This window comes from Mus caroli, unplaced genomic scaffold (genome assembly GCF_978045245.1).
Source record: "Mus caroli unplaced genomic scaffold, Mus_caroli_1 scaffold_2, whole genome shotgun sequence".
NCBI lineage: Eukaryota > Metazoa > Chordata > Mammalia > Rodentia > Muridae > Mus > Mus caroli.
Window position 1 is genome coordinate 57,952,411 of NW_028227257.1, and position 16,566 is coordinate 57,968,976.

At 48.1% G+C, this 16,566-nt stretch overlaps 2 protein-coding genes across 2 annotated transcripts in view; one reads left to right on the forward strand and one right to left on the reverse strand.

Annotated features, from left to right (window-relative positions):
- Positions 1–5,348, reverse strand: part of Duox1 (dual oxidase 1) — a 33,624-nt gene extending 28,276 nt beyond the window's left edge. Inside the window, exons 1-4 of the mRNA XM_021155881.2 lie at positions 5,277–5,348; positions 3,416–3,524; positions 1,146–1,229; positions 594–758 (exon numbers count right to left, since the gene is read on the reverse strand). Of these exons, the coding sequence (XP_021011540.1) occupies positions 594–758; positions 1,146–1,229; positions 3,416–3,473 (307 nt within the window). The 5' untranslated portion in view covers positions 3,474–3,524; positions 5,277–5,348. The remainder of the gene's footprint in view (positions 1–593; positions 759–1,145; positions 1,230–3,415; positions 3,525–5,276) is intronic.
- Positions 5,349–6,179: 831 nt separating this feature from the next.
- Positions 6,180–15,526, forward strand: Duoxa1 (dual oxidase maturation factor 1). Its single transcript, XM_021155834.2, has 8 exons — positions 6,180–6,247; positions 11,219–11,280; positions 12,318–12,498; positions 12,809–12,866; positions 13,505–13,639; positions 13,905–14,118; positions 14,337–14,554; positions 15,196–15,526. The coding sequence occupies exons 3-8, from the start codon at positions 12,352–12,354 to the stop codon at positions 15,447–15,449; spliced, it is 1,026 nt and encodes a 341-aa protein (XP_021011493.1). The 5' UTR covers positions 6,180–6,247; positions 11,219–11,280; positions 12,318–12,351; the 3' UTR covers positions 15,450–15,526.
- Positions 15,527–16,566: the final 1,040 nt, after the last annotated feature.

A 16,566-nucleotide genomic window follows, 5' to 3' on the forward strand; every position in this document is an offset into this window, starting at 1 on the left:
GGGCACCAGCTCCAACATGCAGCTAGGAGCCTCCCTGAAGGCCTGCAGCCAAGCAGGAAATCACATGTGAGCTAGCATGGACACCCAACATGGCCTGTAGGAGCCATCATTGCTGCAGGACCCCTTGTCACTGAGCTTATGACACCCCATATTGCCCTCTCTGCCGCAGCTAGGACCCTTCTCTTGGTATGTTCTAGGAGCATCAGTGTCCTAGGGACAGTTTATCACAGTCTGTACCCCAACACTCCCCTCAAATGGAGGACGCCCTACCAGCACAAGGAAGATTCATGCCTGTCAGACCTCACTTCAGCATGCCCTGCCCCCACCTGCTTTACTCCTATCCTTTTTAATGGCTTCCTCTTCCATTTCTCATCCCCATCTTTGATCCTCCTTAGTATCTTTTCTCATCCCCTGACTCCTTAGACGTAGAGGTGTCCAGCTGACTCCCACTGGCTAAGCTCCCCCAAGGGCTGAGGTTCGCTGTAGCAAGTAGTTTTGTCTATATTGCTTTTGTTCCTGGCTGACCATTCACACGTGTAAACAGTTTCCCAATCAAAACATCAGAACCACCCCCCAACCACTACAGCTCTCACCAAAGAAGACACCCAGGACTGTACGGTTCCGAAGAGATGGCTGCCCTGCAGAACCTCTCATGACCCTGTTACTAAGGTGTCGGGGGTTAGGCAGGTAGGGTTCTTTCAAGGGCTGGTAGACACCGTCTGCATAGCTGGCTGGAACAAGGCGCTGTAGCCGAGAGCCTGGCATAGGAGAGGTAAAGACAAGGATGAATTTCAATTGTGAGTGTGTTTGTCTGTGTGTCTGTGAATGAGAGTATATGCGCCTGCAGAGACCAGAGGCATCAGAACACCTAGACCCCGAGTTCCAGGTAACAATGAGTGGCTGGAAATGGGTGCAGGGATCTGAACTTGTGTCTTCGGTAAGAGCAGCATGTACTCTTAACCACTTGGCAATGTCTGTATCTCAAGTGCGTTCTTGTCCTCTTCTGTCCCTCCATACACTGAACTCTAAAGCCTTAGATGTTGGCAGCCTTTGGTGATTCTTGAGATAGCCTCTTGTGATACTTGCCAGCCCTGACTCTCCACTGGTGAGTACCGCCCTGGCCCTTGGGCTGTGCTCTCACCTACCTTTGCTGCCCCATCTGTGCTCCATGAGGTTGTTATACCATCCATCAAATCGCTGTACCTCCCAAGAAATGGAGTTCTGAGCTCCTGTGTGAAGACGGAGGAAAGGAGGTAACTGGGCAAGTGGGTGCAGGAGAGACCAAGCAGGTCATGAGGGAACGGGACATATGATTTCTGATAAGAGGGAGAAACAAGGGCAAAGTATTTTCTAAACTCAAGCCTATTCTTCAAGGCACCCAGTGAGGAAGACTCCTAAAATGGAACATGGTGCATGACTGTGCAGTGCCTGCTGACAAACAGTCTCAGCTGAGAGGAGAGAAAACAGTGACAATCCAGTAGAGGATGCAGAAACCTGGAGTCTCCTCACATCTCAAGTCCTCCAGAGGCACACCAGGACAAACGTCATTCCCAGCTGTCAGATAGCTACCACTTGGAACAAGAGCCAGCCACACCCTATAACTAGGAAGGCCAAGTCATTCTATGACCTGTCACTGGGCAGGGGCAATGTGAAGAGGGGATTGGCTCTTTCCCACTAAGCAGAGCCCCAAGGCAGGGGTGTGTCACTGCTACTCTGGTCTTTTTGCCAGTTTCTTGAGTGAGACCAAGGACTGATTCTGTGAATGACGTTGCTCCATCCTCCATTGGAACATCTTGTCACTCATCTCATTCCTTCCTTCCTTTCTTTCTTTAAGATTTATTTATATCATGTGTATGGGTGTTTTGCATGCATGTATGTCAAAGTACCACATGCATGCCTGATGTGCACAGGGGCTATTGACCCCTTGGAACTGGAGTTAGGGACATTTACGAGCTGCCACGCCAATACTGGGAACTGAACCCAGGTCCTCTAGACAGCCAGTGCTCTTAACTGCTGAGCCTTCTCTCCAACCCCAATTCCTGTTTATAATGCTACTCTAAAAACTCACAGCCCAAGAGGGACACTCAGCTGTTGGGGGAGGGGGGTTGCTGAGAACAAAGGATAGGAGGAAGGGTCTAGAATCCTCTTGGTTAGTAGATCAGGTGACCAGCCAAACATGCCCCTCTAAAAAACAACTAGAAGACTTCTTTTCTACTCACCTGAGAGAAGAGAAGAAAGTAAGAGGGGCCCCATTGCTCTGAATGTCCTTAGACCAAAGATAGGATTTTCAAGTTGTGGGTGACATGTGCCCTCACTGACACATGAAGATGCACATACAGACATCCATCAGGAAGGAAAGTGGCTTCACCTGGCCTAGGATCTAGGGCAGTAAGACACACACACACACACACACACACACACACACACACAAACACACACACACACACACACTCCAAAATAAAATGAACTGAAGCAGATCAAGAGCAGTAGTAGCCTTTGGAGAAAGTATATCTTGGGCATAAGAGGTACCAACTGGGACAGAAAATGAAGCCCCAGGAAGGGAAAGTACTGGAAAGAACTGAACCGTGGGCGGCTTTGGCAAGGAAGAAGTGTAGTGCTCATATCACTATCTCGCCGTTGCCAGCCAGAAGGGTCATCTTCATTTATCATCTTCCAAGATGCAAAAGACTTTCAAGGTTTGCTGTTGCTTGTTTGTTTTGAGACAGTCTTAAAGTCTCAAGCCCAGACTGACCTTGAACTCATGTACTGGAAGAAGACCTTAAATTATTGATCCTCTTGCCTCTACCTCCAAAGTGCTGGCAGAGCCACTATACCTGGATAGAAGCTTGCTCTTCTAAACCTTAATGTCATGCGGCCACTTTCCTCTTCAGAGCCCTACACGACAGCGAATACCCACCGATCCTAAAGCTCTTCAGACTTCCAAAGCTGGAATTGCTGTGCTCTGAAGCTATTATCTTATCCTGTGCTTTTTTTTTTTTTTTTTCAACACTGGGGATGAAACCTACGGCCTTATATGTGCTGGGCAAGTGCTCTATCACCAAATGATATCCCCTGTTCCAAGATCATTTTATTTTAAAAACACTGGTGAGTCCTTTTCAGCTTACTTCAGGAAGCTTTGCTGTCTTAGGTATCTACTCAGTCTTTCCTACTTCACATCAGGAGAACTTACCTCACAAAACAGGATAGAAGACAGAGGAGAGAGAAAGGGACCCACGCCAGAAGAAACCATTTTCATTCTATTATCTACACATTTGCTCAATAGCTAGAAACAAGCACCTGGTATACACAGGGTATTATATCTGCTTGAGGGTGCAGAAATGATTGACATGTCTTTGGAAAAGACCAGAAGACCTTGGTTCCTCTGATCCTATGCAACTCCTTCTCTAGTACTCACCCAAAGAAGCCAATGTCCCAAGCAGGAGAGTCCAGGCCAGAGCTAAGTGGAACCCCATGATGGAGACGGTAACGTGGGGTTAAATGTTGAAGTACTTCAAAACAGAGACCTAGAACAACAGAGGATAGAAGGATGAGCCCCAGATATTCGAGAGAATCATGATAAGGCAGGGCCCCTAAGAATCAAGGCTAGGGAGATGGGTTTAGAGAGCAAAAAGCAAGAGACTCACTCTCTCAGAAGGCCTCTAGTTCATTCAATAGATGACTGACCAACACGCGCTGTGTACAGAACTGGCCTCGGCTCTGGAGCCAGTGAAGAAGAGAACAAAGCCAACCTTGCCTTTGTGAACTTTAGTTTCTGAGTACCTGGACACCCTTGCTTCGGCCCAGCTCCCCCCACAGAGGCTGCTCCATTGCAGGAGTCCAGCTTGGGAAGAAGTGGCTGAGGAACCCAGCTGAGGTCTCAGGTCTGCTGTTCGTCCTCTGTGGGATCTGAGGTAAACCATTTATCTGATCTGACCATTTCATCCTCTCCTAGCCAAGGTGGGGAACGCGCCTGAACTGTTCACTCCACAGCATGATCAGAGGCTGACAGGAGGCTGAGGCTGAATTCAAGCCAAGAAGACTGACAGGTGTGATGCAAATTGGGCAGAGGCTGAAGCAGGATCCTGCGAGGAACCTCAAGTGGAGTACCACACCAGCCCCTCCTGCTTCAGTCCTGCCTTCCAGAGGCCAACAAACCATGTGGGACCACAGGTAAACAGAGGCAGCAGGCGACTCATGCCAGGACTCCTCTGGCAAAATGTCACTGAAGACATCCTAAAGACAACCTGAAGATTGGAGGCGGGGTGCTGAAAGTCACATGCTCAGATAAAGCCCCATCTTCAGCCTGGACTTCTAAATGTGCTATCTAGTTGAAGGTGAGAACCCACAGGCGACTCACACCTCCCCAAATCTACTAAACAAGTGCAAAATCCCAGCCCCTGCCCAGCCCCCAACTCATTATTCCATCTATCTAGAGGTTCTTTGGAGTGTGGCCTTTGGTAACAATTGAAGAGCCGGGCACTGGAGATCTGAAGGTGGTGTGTTGGGTATGGTAGCGTGGCAGGCCATAGTTGTGTTCCCCTAATCCAAACAGTTGGACCTCCTTCCCCTTCCAGTCAAGTCTTCAGGAGCCTGGACTCCAAATGTAGATCCATCCCTAACAACCTGTAGGCTTTCAGGCCAAATTGCTGGGGACAAATTAGAAAAGAGAGTAGCCATGCTAATAACCTCTCTGTGGGTAGGTAACCCTTAACAGTTTACGCAGCCACTTGGGTGTGGTAACTTCCCAAACAATCTGGAAATGAAGGCACAACTCCAGGGCAATGAAGCCCCGGGCAGCGGCAGATCTGGGAGAGTACACGCCTGTCTGGTTCTTGTCCACATGGCCATTTTTCCAAATCAGAGTCTTAGAATCACGACTGTTGGCCCCGAGGTGGGAAGGAGAGCGAAAGGAGTTAAAGCCACAGAGATTCCATCCTGAAGACCCAGGGAGTAACCGTATACTGAAGAACCAACAAAGTCTCTCCTTGGCATGATGTGCTGGTGCCAAGAAACCCTCTAGGCCCAAACAAACTAGGTCATTCAACATTATCAGGACCAGATGACCCTGGTTTTTTTAAAGTCAGTGTGCTGAGCTCAGGCCTTAGCAAGGTTCCTTTTAGCCTCCGGGAAAGATTGGAGGCACACGAGGCTACAATTCCTGTTCCGCAGAAAAGGAGGACCACCGGTACCCCTTTCCTCCGCTGTCCCCACCCCTAGAGCCCTCTCTCTCGGAGCACCCACTTTCGTGGGCCAGGAGAAATGTTCAAGGATCTGACCTTAGCTTCTGGTCGCCCCAGCCTGGTACTGCGGATAGGCTCCTGGACGACTCCGGGTTCGCTGTAGCCCGCTCCTCCGTTCTGGCAGCTTCTCCAGCTCTGAGTCGGGGCGGGCGGGGCTGGGGGTGAAGAGCGGACAGCGCGTCCCAGCTCTGGGGCGGGGCACAGTAGGGCGGAATAGAAGCTAGCGCGGGACCCGCGTGAAAGGGGACCGGAGCATGAAAGGTGAGACCATGTAGGATGCAGGGCTCCTGGGTGCTGAGGGTTCAGGCACGTTGGCTGTTTGGGAGGCGGGAAGGGCAAGTCTCTCTCCCCAAGTTCCAACTCTTGGGGGCTGAGGAAGAGGGTGGAAGATAAACAGGGTGCGGGGCAGGAGAGGCAGGAGAGCTGTTCCCAAATCCTCCCCACACAGTCGGGAGCCAGGGCTCTAAAACAAAATCTCCCAACATTAACCTACAGATCAGACCTGTCGCCAAAGCAAGGTATCCATCTGTCCCCAAAACCTGTAAGTCTAGATAACCAGGTTTCCTGGTGGAACCTCCCAGGTCTCACCGTCCTGTGAGCCTCGTTTGTGTTACAGCTGCCCGGGGTGCTGGCATGGGTAGGAATCGGGGACCTTAGGGGTGGGTGCAGAGGGCACAGTGCTGGAGCGCTGTCCTAGCACGCCAGTCTGTCCCTCGTTCGGTTCGAGGGCGGAGTGCCAAGTACGAGAAAGTTGACAATGACTTGGAATGGAAGGCGGAGAAGACACCAGGCTGGGTTTATGGGAGTCACAACCTGGTCCGCAATTGACTTAGAAGAATGGGGAATTGGAAGGGATTCTGCCTGGACAAAGTGCATGGTTTTGGCGACAGGACGTCTACGTCTGGACCCGGTTCCTGCCCTATCCCCACGACCAGGAGCGTTGTGAGTGAGTGCCCAAAGACGAGCAGCGCCAGGTGCCATGCGCACAGTATCTGAAAGAGAGGAAGGTAGGGAACCTTGGATCGGGTGGGTTCAGCGGTATGAGAGCAGACCTTGAAGTGCTGTTCCGGTACCGACCTCCAGGGGCGCACTTCTTGAGTCTACACAGACCAATTCAGATCAAGGGGGGATTTGTGAAGGAAAAAGTTTGACAAAAAAAAATTAAGCACGGCGAACCCTTAAGGTTATGAAAGTCACAAGATTTGTCGATATTGAATCTTTATTTTTCTTAACTGGAGTCTGAGTAGATTCGATTGCTCAGTTCCCTATCCACCACCACCCATCACTACCCGCCGCCCCCCCCCCCCGCCCAACCTCTCCTCCCCCAATTCACACCCCCGCTCCCCCCTCCCCCCCGCCCCCGACACCCACCTCTAACTTCCTTAGGAAGGAGGATTAGGTTAGGCGGTCCTGAAAAAGACGTCCTTTAGCCAGGCAAGGCTGTAAACCTTTAATGGGCTTTACTTCAATCAGAGAAATAAACTATCACATTCCGGTAGCCGTGTCTCACCTATCAGAGTGCTTGACAATATTAGCCTGTCACCTAAACTGCCCTTATAGAAAGCGAGCAGTCCTTACTTTGCAGGTTCTGTAGATGGGGGCGGGGGCAGAGGAAGGCTTTAGGAAGAAAATCTTGTCAAGCTTCGAAAGAGGTTCCAGATCCGGTCTTCTTCAAGACTGTTAACTCTATCTCTACCCACTGGTCCTATAAACACTGGAAATTCATTTCGTCTTGTGATAGGTAAGGGCTAGGTAACTAAATCTAAAATACTTCTGAACACGGGGGAAAGTACTTAAAGGCTGCCCCCCCCCCCCGCCAAGTGAGAAAATAGAACCCCAAAGTGAAGGAATTGGCCAGCCTCAGTGAGAAAGTGCCCAACCCATCGCAGGAGCCACAACGAAAACCTCTAGGTGTCTGTGTTACTGGGCACGACAGACTGGGTGCTCCTTTCTCGTGGCTGTGCTTTTAAAGTTGTAGGTGTGGGTTTGATTGTCCTATGGCTGCTTATGTTCATCAGTATAAAATGCATGTGTATCCCAGTCATGGTGGTGAGCTAAGGGACCAAGGGATAAAATTAATATTGATGTGAGATTGTGCTAGATTAGAACCAATTCTACAGTTAGACTTCACTCGTCAAGCCTGAGAGAGAAAGTCGGTCCCAAGAGAAACACAGGCTTTGTTGGTAAAGCAGAGCTCCTGCAGCTTCTTATTTCAGTCGATCTCTTCAAGCTGAAGCCCGGTTAGCATAATAATGAAACCAAATTAGGATCAGCCCGGAAATTCAGCTTTACCAAGCCAGGCAGTATAGAGTAAGGAATAGCTAAGTAGTGAAAAGTGAAATGGGAGAGTGGAAGAGAGCAAAGAGAGCAAGGGACCAAGCAAGGCAAATCGAATTCAGCAACCATCACTTGCTCTAACCATCCTTAATATTTGGGAGAATTGCAAATAAGTTAACAATGTCCATTCTGTACTTGAGATACAGAAAAGCCTTTTGTTAGTGTTTCTTTGACGCATCATGTTAATAGAGATGAGCCATGCTCACAAAACTTTTATAACCTCTCATTAAAATAAGCACGGGAATCCTAAGAATACGTGATCCTGACCAAGATGCCTTAAGTTAGTTAATATCTGCTTATGCTGCAAATATCCATTGTTGGGATGCACATATAATATATAATAGTATATAAATATGGGCTCTTCTTTCACGTTTCCACACACATTTGGGGTGTGTGTGTGCACGCACATGTATGAACGCATCCTATGGCATGAGAATGGATGTCAGAAAACAACTGTTAGGAATCAATTCTCTCCATCCTGCCATGTGACTTCTAAGGATCAAACTCAGATTTCCAGGCTTGGCAGCGAGCACCTCCACCACTGAGCCACCTCACTGGGCTTGAATGAGTTCCTTCTATGAACAATCCATGCTTTATCTAATTCATGTCTTCTTTCTTCCTCTCCTTCCCCTCTCCTTCCGTTTCTTCTCCTCTTCTTCTTTCCCCTCCCCCTCCTCGTTCTCGTCCTCCTTCTTCTAGCCTTGAATCACCTACAACTTGCTATGTAGATCAAGCTGGCCTCCAACTCAAAAAGTCCTGCTTGCCTTTGCCTCCCAGGTGCTGGTTTTAAAGAATGTATCACCATGCCTCTATCTAAACTCAGATCTAAGGCATTCTTCCTATATAGACTTCCTTAGAAATATAATGGTTTCAGTTTGGGTGTCATAAATAAAAGTTCACTACAACAACAACAACAACAACAAAAACCCTTATTTTTATAATAAATGTCACCAGACCAGCGGCACAGCTCATCCAGGGAAGGCACTTGCTGCCCGTGCCTGGCAACCTGGGTTCAATCGAGCCTAAGAACCCACATAAAGATGAGAGGAGAGAATTAGTTCCATAAAGATGTTGTCCTCTCACCTCCACGTAGATGCCATAGGAAGTGTGTGCGCGCACACACACACTCATACATGCACAGAATAGCTTCTTTTTAATTAAAAAATTATGCCGGGTGGTAGTGGTGCACGCCTTTGATCCCAGCACTTGGGAGACAGGCAGGCAGATCTCTGAGTTCGAGGCCAGCCTGGTCTACAGAATGAGTTCCAGGACAGCCAGGGATACACAGAGAAACCCTGTCTCGGAAAAAAACAAACAAACAAACAAATTATGTGTGTGAGTGTTTTCCAGGCATGTATGCCAGTGTACCAAGTACATGACTGTTTCCTGCAGAGTTCAGGAGGGATCATTAGATCCCCTGGAACTGGAGTTACAGACAGATGCCAGCCACCATGTGGTTGTTGGGAATTGAACCAGGTCCTATACAAGAACAACAAATGCTCTTAATTACCCCGAAGCCATCTTTCTAGCCCCTCAAAGTAACAGACCTTTAGCTATACATTTTCAGCTAAGTTTAAGAGTGTGCTTCATGTTCAACTGAATATAAACATTTAGGTTTGTGTGTTTATATTTCTTAGAGACTCTAGCTATTAGAAGAGGCTTTCTAGACAGTTCTTTGAGATTACAAAATGTAGGTCAGGTTCCTCAGATCCCTTCTTGGGCTGTTTTTAGCCTTGAATCGGCAGCGCTCTGCTAATGTGAATAGAAGTGTAGTAATGAAGGGCATAGCTCCCTCTTGTGTGAAGACTCAGAAAGAGACACCTGCGGAAAGAGCTCATTTATATTCATTAATCTGATCCAGAGTTTGATTAGAATATATGCTACATGCAGATGATACAAAGATGGGGAGATTAAATCTCTGCTCTCAAGGACACTCTGTCTAAAAGGGAGATAAATGTTCAAAGAGATGGAGTACAGTAATGATTGTGATTATGGAGACATGTTTCAAACACAATTGGAATAATAGAGTAGGAAACCGTCCCACCGGCCCAGTGGCATTGGAGGTAACTTCATACAGAAGGTAAAATGGACTGAGGCTTGAAGTGAGAAAGGGCATTTGCCAAGGCTAGACCATTCCAGGTAGAGAAGGACATAGCCTATACAAAGGCAAGAAGCTCGAAAAAGCATGTCAGTCGTGGAACAGGCAAGAAGGGTCATTACTCACAAAGCACCTTCTATGTGATAGGAAGAAAATACCCAGGATGGAGAAGAGAGAGAAGAAGAATTAGAAAAACTATTCTTGCGCAAGGCAATAGGAGAGAATGGAGCTAAAGTAGGAAGAGGCAGTAGAGAAGGCAGCCAATGGATAATTTCAAGGAATACATGGGACTAAGGTGTGTGCAAGATGATCCTCGTTCTGGCATCTTTGATTAATAGGTGGATATGATGCTAAAAAGGAAAGAAAAAAAAAAGAGTAGCAGAGAATTCCATTTGGAGCCTGCTAACTCTGAGGCATCAAAGAACTTCCAAGTGGCAAGAGCCATGAGGCAGTTGGTCATTTTGAGTTTGGAGCTCAGGGGACATCTGAGAACTATATATAAGCCATGGGAATAGATGAAATTACCTAAGCATTATTTTTGTTTTCTGCGAGCAGGTCTTCGCATATAGCTCAGGCTAGCCTGGAACTCTCAGTCCTCTTGCTCCACCTCTTCAGTGATGGGATTACAGGGGTGCACCTGTAATGTGCACCACGCCTGGCTATCCAGGGAAACCTTGATGACACCAAAGGAAGAGAATCAAGATAGAATCCTGAGCAACACAGATGTTTAGTAGAGAGGAAGAAGGAGGAAGAGCCTACACGGGGTGGCCAATGGTAGGAGACCCAGGAAAACAAGGTGCTGTGGAGCCAAAGAGCAAGTTTCAGGAGAGACAATGTGTTCTGCAGTGTCAAATACCACAAATTTAAAAGACTTTTTTAAAGTGAGAATTTCCCTTCAGGGAATTTAGTGAGGTGATGCTAAAGACAAGATTCGGCAAAGGTAGGTTACAATGGTCAAGGAGACAAGAGATAGATGGAAACACCAACACAGATTAGTGTGTCAAAAACCCTGGCCATGAAAAGGAGAGAGCTGGACCAGTCTCTCTCTCTCTCTCTCTCTCTCTCTCTCTCTCTCTCTCTCTCTCTCTCTCTCTCTGTGTGTGTGTGTGTGTGTGTGTGTGTGTGTGTGTGTGTGTGTGTGACTTTAGTTGGGAGAAACTTGCATTTATCCTTGAGAAAACGGTGGTCCAGTGGAGAATGGAGTGCTGTGATGACATTAGGGTTGGCTGACAGTGAGGTAGTTGTAGAGAAGGCAGTGGTAGAAGAGCCCAAGAGGAACTGCGGAGCTGGAGAAAAGATGGGTATTTCTCCGGGATGGACGAGTCTAACAGTTAAGGAGAAAGCTTAAGTTTTGTATTAAAAACGGAGGCTGTGGTTGTACGACTTGCCCAAAAGACAGGATTAAAAGCTAGGCTGTAAGTCTCCCGGTCTCTGCCTGATAGCATAGCACTGCCTGTTTGTTTCCAGTAGTATTCTTTGCACTTCCACACCCAATTTCGTTTCAGAAAGAGCCTGAGAAGCAATTCTTATTTCTGTTTTTCAGTAAAACTCGAAAGAAGTGAAATTCCAAACGACAGAAGCAGAACTGAAGCCCTCTGGAGCTGCGTGAGTCCAAAGCTGCTGCTTTGCCTTCCCAGTTAGCAAGACTCCCCCTGCTCAGAGGACGTCACAGGTGCCCTCTGGGCCCCCCAGACACACCTAGAAGAGTGACAGGAACTGGGTCTGTGGGTCACTGCAACAGTGATTCTAGGGTTCTTCATTCACCCCTGATTTTGATATCTCTAAAGTTGGGGTGCATCTTACCATCAACGGCTGTGACAGTTTAATTGGCAGTACTTTCTACATGATCTGTGAAATAATAAGGTGTCTTGCAATTAATATTGTCTAAACACTGGTGAAATGGCCAGGTGTCATTTTATTACCATCCTATGTATAAAGGGACAGACAAGAGTCAAACAAGAAAAGGGAAGAAAAGGATTATGTTGACGATACATTTAATAGTAGAACATCTGGTCCCACCACTGTGCCTCATGGAGGGCGCTTATTCAGGTTTTTCCGGAATCGCCAGTCCTGTAGCCAGGGTGCTTGAGCAGCGTGGCAGTGCTGGGTCTAAGGATCAGCCCCACGTTGATGTAGTTAAACTGTACACTTAGCCGCTTTTTGGCTCTTGTTGCTTTGGAGACCAAAAAGGAAAGACAATCTTTTCATAATCTGTACCATCTCCTTCCCGTATGGCTTTGTTTGATAGTAAATATAGTTCTTTTTATGTTCTGTGATCTGCCTGTGCTCGAGCCTGGAGGAAATAAAGGAGAGTTCTTTTTCTTCAGCTATTCCCAGAAGAAACGGAAAAGCCCCAAGGGTAACAATGGAGCTGAGTTAAAAGGTTGAGCGGTTGGTTAGGAAGGGAACAAAGGACAACGGGAGACTGACTGCCAAGACCCTAAATCTGTCACAGCCAAAAGACAGGAGACATAAAGCTGAAAGGCAGTAGAGAGGCAGGAAAGGTAATGAAGATCGAAAGGTGCCAACAAAACAGGCTTCAGAGACCACAGACCTGGGGTGGTTTATTCTTTGATGCATCCCCAGCCCCCATGGTAGTGTTTGGTACACAGAGGGCTCTCAATGAATGCCTCTCCTTGCAGCATCAACACCCCCACTCCGTGTACCCCAACCAAAATGGCTGCTCTTGGACACACACTGCCCTTCTACACTGGCACCAAGCCAACCTTTCCAATGGACACTACTCTGGCTGTCATTATCACCATCTTCCTGACTGCACTGGTCACCTTCATCATTATCCTGCCTGGCATCCGTGGGAAGACGGTAAGAAACAAGCCCCAGCCCTGAAGACTCCAGCCCCAGAGAGACTTTGCTTCAAAAGTGAGGGGTACAGACTCTGTCTAGATAGAAGCAGACCTGAGGAAGGAACTCCAGCCACAACCCTGCACATCCCAAGTGCAGACTTCCTCAGTCACCCAACCAACCAGCTGAGCATGCTTTTGTGTCAGACACTCTGATTGTAACTGGCCAAATAGGCTCAGGGGTAGAACTCCCACCCCTCCCCATCATAGAAAGGGGAAGGGCAATCTTGGAAGAAGGACTATGCTTACTAAACCCAACCTCTCTGACTCAGAGGCTGTTCTGGCTGCTTCGGGTGGTGACCAGCTTATTCATCGGGGCTGTGATCCTGGGTAAGTGCCAAATGCCACAGACTTGGGCAGCTGCCTCTGTCTTGTGAAGTTCTCTTTGTGGTCTGCTTGGCTTCTTTTTGTCTCTCTGTAGCGGGGACTGATTTGGGGTGTGATCCAGCCCACACACACCTTTCTAACCTTGGTTTTAGCCCCTTACTCTTACCCTTGCCCTGAGGGGTGTGAGCCAGAGAAACTGCAGGATGCATCCTTGAAATCTTCCTAACATCATTTTATTTGGGTCATAATAAATTTGTAGGCAGGAGGACTTTGCTGGGGGAGTTGCTTGTTTGGCTTCAGTGATTAGGAAAAACAGACTTTAAAAAAAAAAAAAAAAACCAAAAAACGATGTTGTCTGTGTTTGCCCATCATGGTGTATGTCACTGCTTCCTTACCCAGCATCACCGCTGTCCCTAAATGGACTTGGAAAGGGGGTAAGCCGAGTGTGAACATGGAAAGTTTTAGATCCTGACCCTTCGCTTCATCCCACAATAGTGGTTGACAGGCTTAGTAGGCGTCAGACATGGGCTAGCGAGTGGGTATACAATTACAACAAGTTCAGGCATGGAGGCCTTGTGGTTCTCCTTCTGACTAACCCAGTAATGCTCAGAGCTTGCTGAGTTGCAACTCCTCAACCCCAGCTGTGAACTTCAGTTCTGAGTGGTCTGTGGGCCATGTCAACGCCAACACAACGTACAAAGCCTTCAGTCCCAAGTGGGTCAGTGTGGACGTGGGACTGCAGATCGGGCTCGGCGGAGTCAACATCACCCTCACAGGTGAGGTGCTTACTTGGGAGGGAGGGGAGGCTCTGCTCTGTGTCTTTGAGACATATTGATGTGTTTTGTCGGGCGCACAGAACTACAGTTTGCCCAGCACTGGAGCTGGGAGGAAGTGTGGGTGTTGGGGGAATGGCAGGAGATGAAATTCAGAACTGTCTTCTCTGTCAGCTGCTGGCTCTTAGTGTGAATGAGCCCCTACCCAAGGCGAATGCCTCAGTGCATTCCTTGGGTTCCTCCTAAGCACAGCTCTCCTGTTCCTCAGGCACCCCAGTGCAGCAGCTGAATGAAACCATCAACTACAATGAGGCATTCGCATGGCGCCTGGGCAGGAGCTATGCAGAGGAGTACGTAAAGGCCCTGGAGAAGGGCCTTCCAGACCCAGTGCTATACCTGGCTGAGAAGTTCACCCCTCGAAGCCCATGTGGCCTGTACAACCAGTACCGCCTGGCAGGACACTATGCCTCAGCCATGCTGTGGTAAGTGTGGATACAGGGTAAGACAGGCCCTACTTTCTTAAACTCGGGGAAAATCCTGAATGGGAGGAGCTGCCCTTAGTAACCTTAGTTCTTGGTTGGGAAGCCCACAGGCAAGATTTCTCCTTCATACATTTGGGACACCTTCTACCTAGGTCCTGAAGTCCTCTCTAGCAGGTAGTGGTGCCTGGGCCAGCCCTCATTGCATCTTGGCTCTCTAGGGTGGCATTCCTCTGCTGGCTGCTGGCCAATGTGATGTTGTCGATGCCAGTGCTGGTTTATGGTGGCCACATGCTGTTGGCCACTGGTCTCTTCCAGCTGTTGGCCCTCTTCTTCTTCTCCATGACCACATCACTCATATCGCCCTGTCCCCTGCGCTTGGGCACTGCTGTGCTGCACACTCACCGTGGGCCTGCTTTCTGGATCACGTTAGCCACAGGTGAGAGCCTTCCCTAGAAATAAGGGCTCAGGATGAAGGTGAGGGACTGTCATGTTGGTGGGATGGGGGCCTGTTTCTAGAGGTCAGGATGTCAGTGCCTTTTTAGAGCCTCATTCTTCTTAACGCCTTCATTTGTCAGCTTCCTCTCTCCAGTGCTATTTCCTCATTATTTTCACTTCCCTGTCACATCCATTGTCCCCTAACTCTCTTTATGCAAGTCCTCCAACTCTTCCTGTTGTGTGTCCCTCCTGTGTCCCCTAACCACACTCTCATGTCTCTTCCTAGAGGCCATGCCTGTCTTCACCTCACACTACCCCAAATGCCCTAAACCAACCTGTCTCACTGTTTCACTCTCCTACCAGGCTCTGTGTGCTCCCCCATGTTGTCTTGGTGTCTCCTTCCATTCTCATCTGTCCCTACTTCCAGTCTGTCTTCTCTCTCTTCCTCTCGCTCAGTTTGGAGAATGAAAATTAAGGATATTAGATCCATGTCTGCAATCTAGAACCCTAGGACTGTAAGTCATCTTTATGAATTCCAGTTACTCTAAGGCAGCAGCCCAAACATAGCTTAAAGTTCTTCTCCTGCTCTTAGAAGATCTTGGGAGGACTTACTAAACTAAGGCAAGACACATGTTGTCACAGGACTGCTGTGTATTCTGCTTGGCCTGGTCATGGCAGTGGCCCACAGGATGCAGCCTCACAGACTGAAGGCTTTCTTCAACCAGAGTTCAGAGGACCCAGTGCTGGAGTGGGGCTCTGAAGAAGGGGGACTCTTGAGCCCCCACTACCAGTCCATAGCTGAGAGTCCTGAGACCCAGGACATTCCCATGTCAGTGGCTTCCTCTGAGACATGTTTTAAGGAGGAACACCCCAAAGAGTCCGACTGCTCCCTGTAACGCTCTTCTCCTGGTAGCCACTGAGTTTCCAGACGGCCTCCAGACATTATTGGAGCCCCACAAAACCTGCAGAACTGCGCAGGAAGTGGTTTCAGTTGTATCATGTTCAGTTGTAATATGTATCCAACTTGTTGATGTAACAGAATAATAGACACAGCCTACTAATTCAAAAAATAAATGAACAAAAGTCCCAAGGCTCTGAAGAAATGTCAGACATGCCCAGAAACCATTGTCGTGGTGACAGCACAGGGGTGGCTATTTCTGCACAGCATCAACCTTCTTGAAAGCTTTGCCTCGTCAAGGTGCCAACCTTCCACTCATAACAAATACATTGGGCATCCTCAGCATCCATCTCTTGCCTTTGGGGGGGGGGGTCTGGGCCCCTTCCTTTCTTTTTCCAGTTTTCACAGCTTTTGTGACCTCTGGGTCCACATTAGCTGGAGAACAAACATGCCACACTCTCTTTGACCTTTAGTCCCGAAATATGCTATGTAAGATTATAGAACTTAAGAGGAAAAAAAACTTTTTTTAAAAAGTCCCAGGGTAGGTATAATGTATTTTGCCTGAATGTATGTCTGTGAACCACTTGCACGCAGTGCCTGCAGAGGCCAGGAGGGGGCATTGCAGACATGCCCTGGAACTGGAGTTACACGAACTGGCCATGTGGGTACAAAGACCTCAATACCAATACCCTGAAAGGGCAGCTAGTGTTCTACCACTGAACCATCTCTCCAGACCCCAGGATTTATATTTTTATGCCTTGTTGATCTCTCTCTTAGCTCTCAAATACAAACATAAAAGAAGACAACCGGAAAGAATTTGCGAATGAACGCCAAAATCCTAATCTTCCCCAATACATTCAGTGTGGCTAGTAGAGATTTGGGTAGAACGTAACCTGCCAGTTCCTCTCAGATCTCACTAGAGGGCGCACCTCTCCCAGAGCCATACTGTGTTTCTCGGGCTTCTCAGCACCTGAATGTACATACAGTACTTGGCTCTTACTAGCCTAGAGGAGTTTCTCAAGGTTGTAGCTCCAAATGGCCAAGAGAAGCCAAGGAAATTGATAGGCATGGGAATTATGAAGAAAATAAAAGAAACAAAAAAGTTTATTTACAGT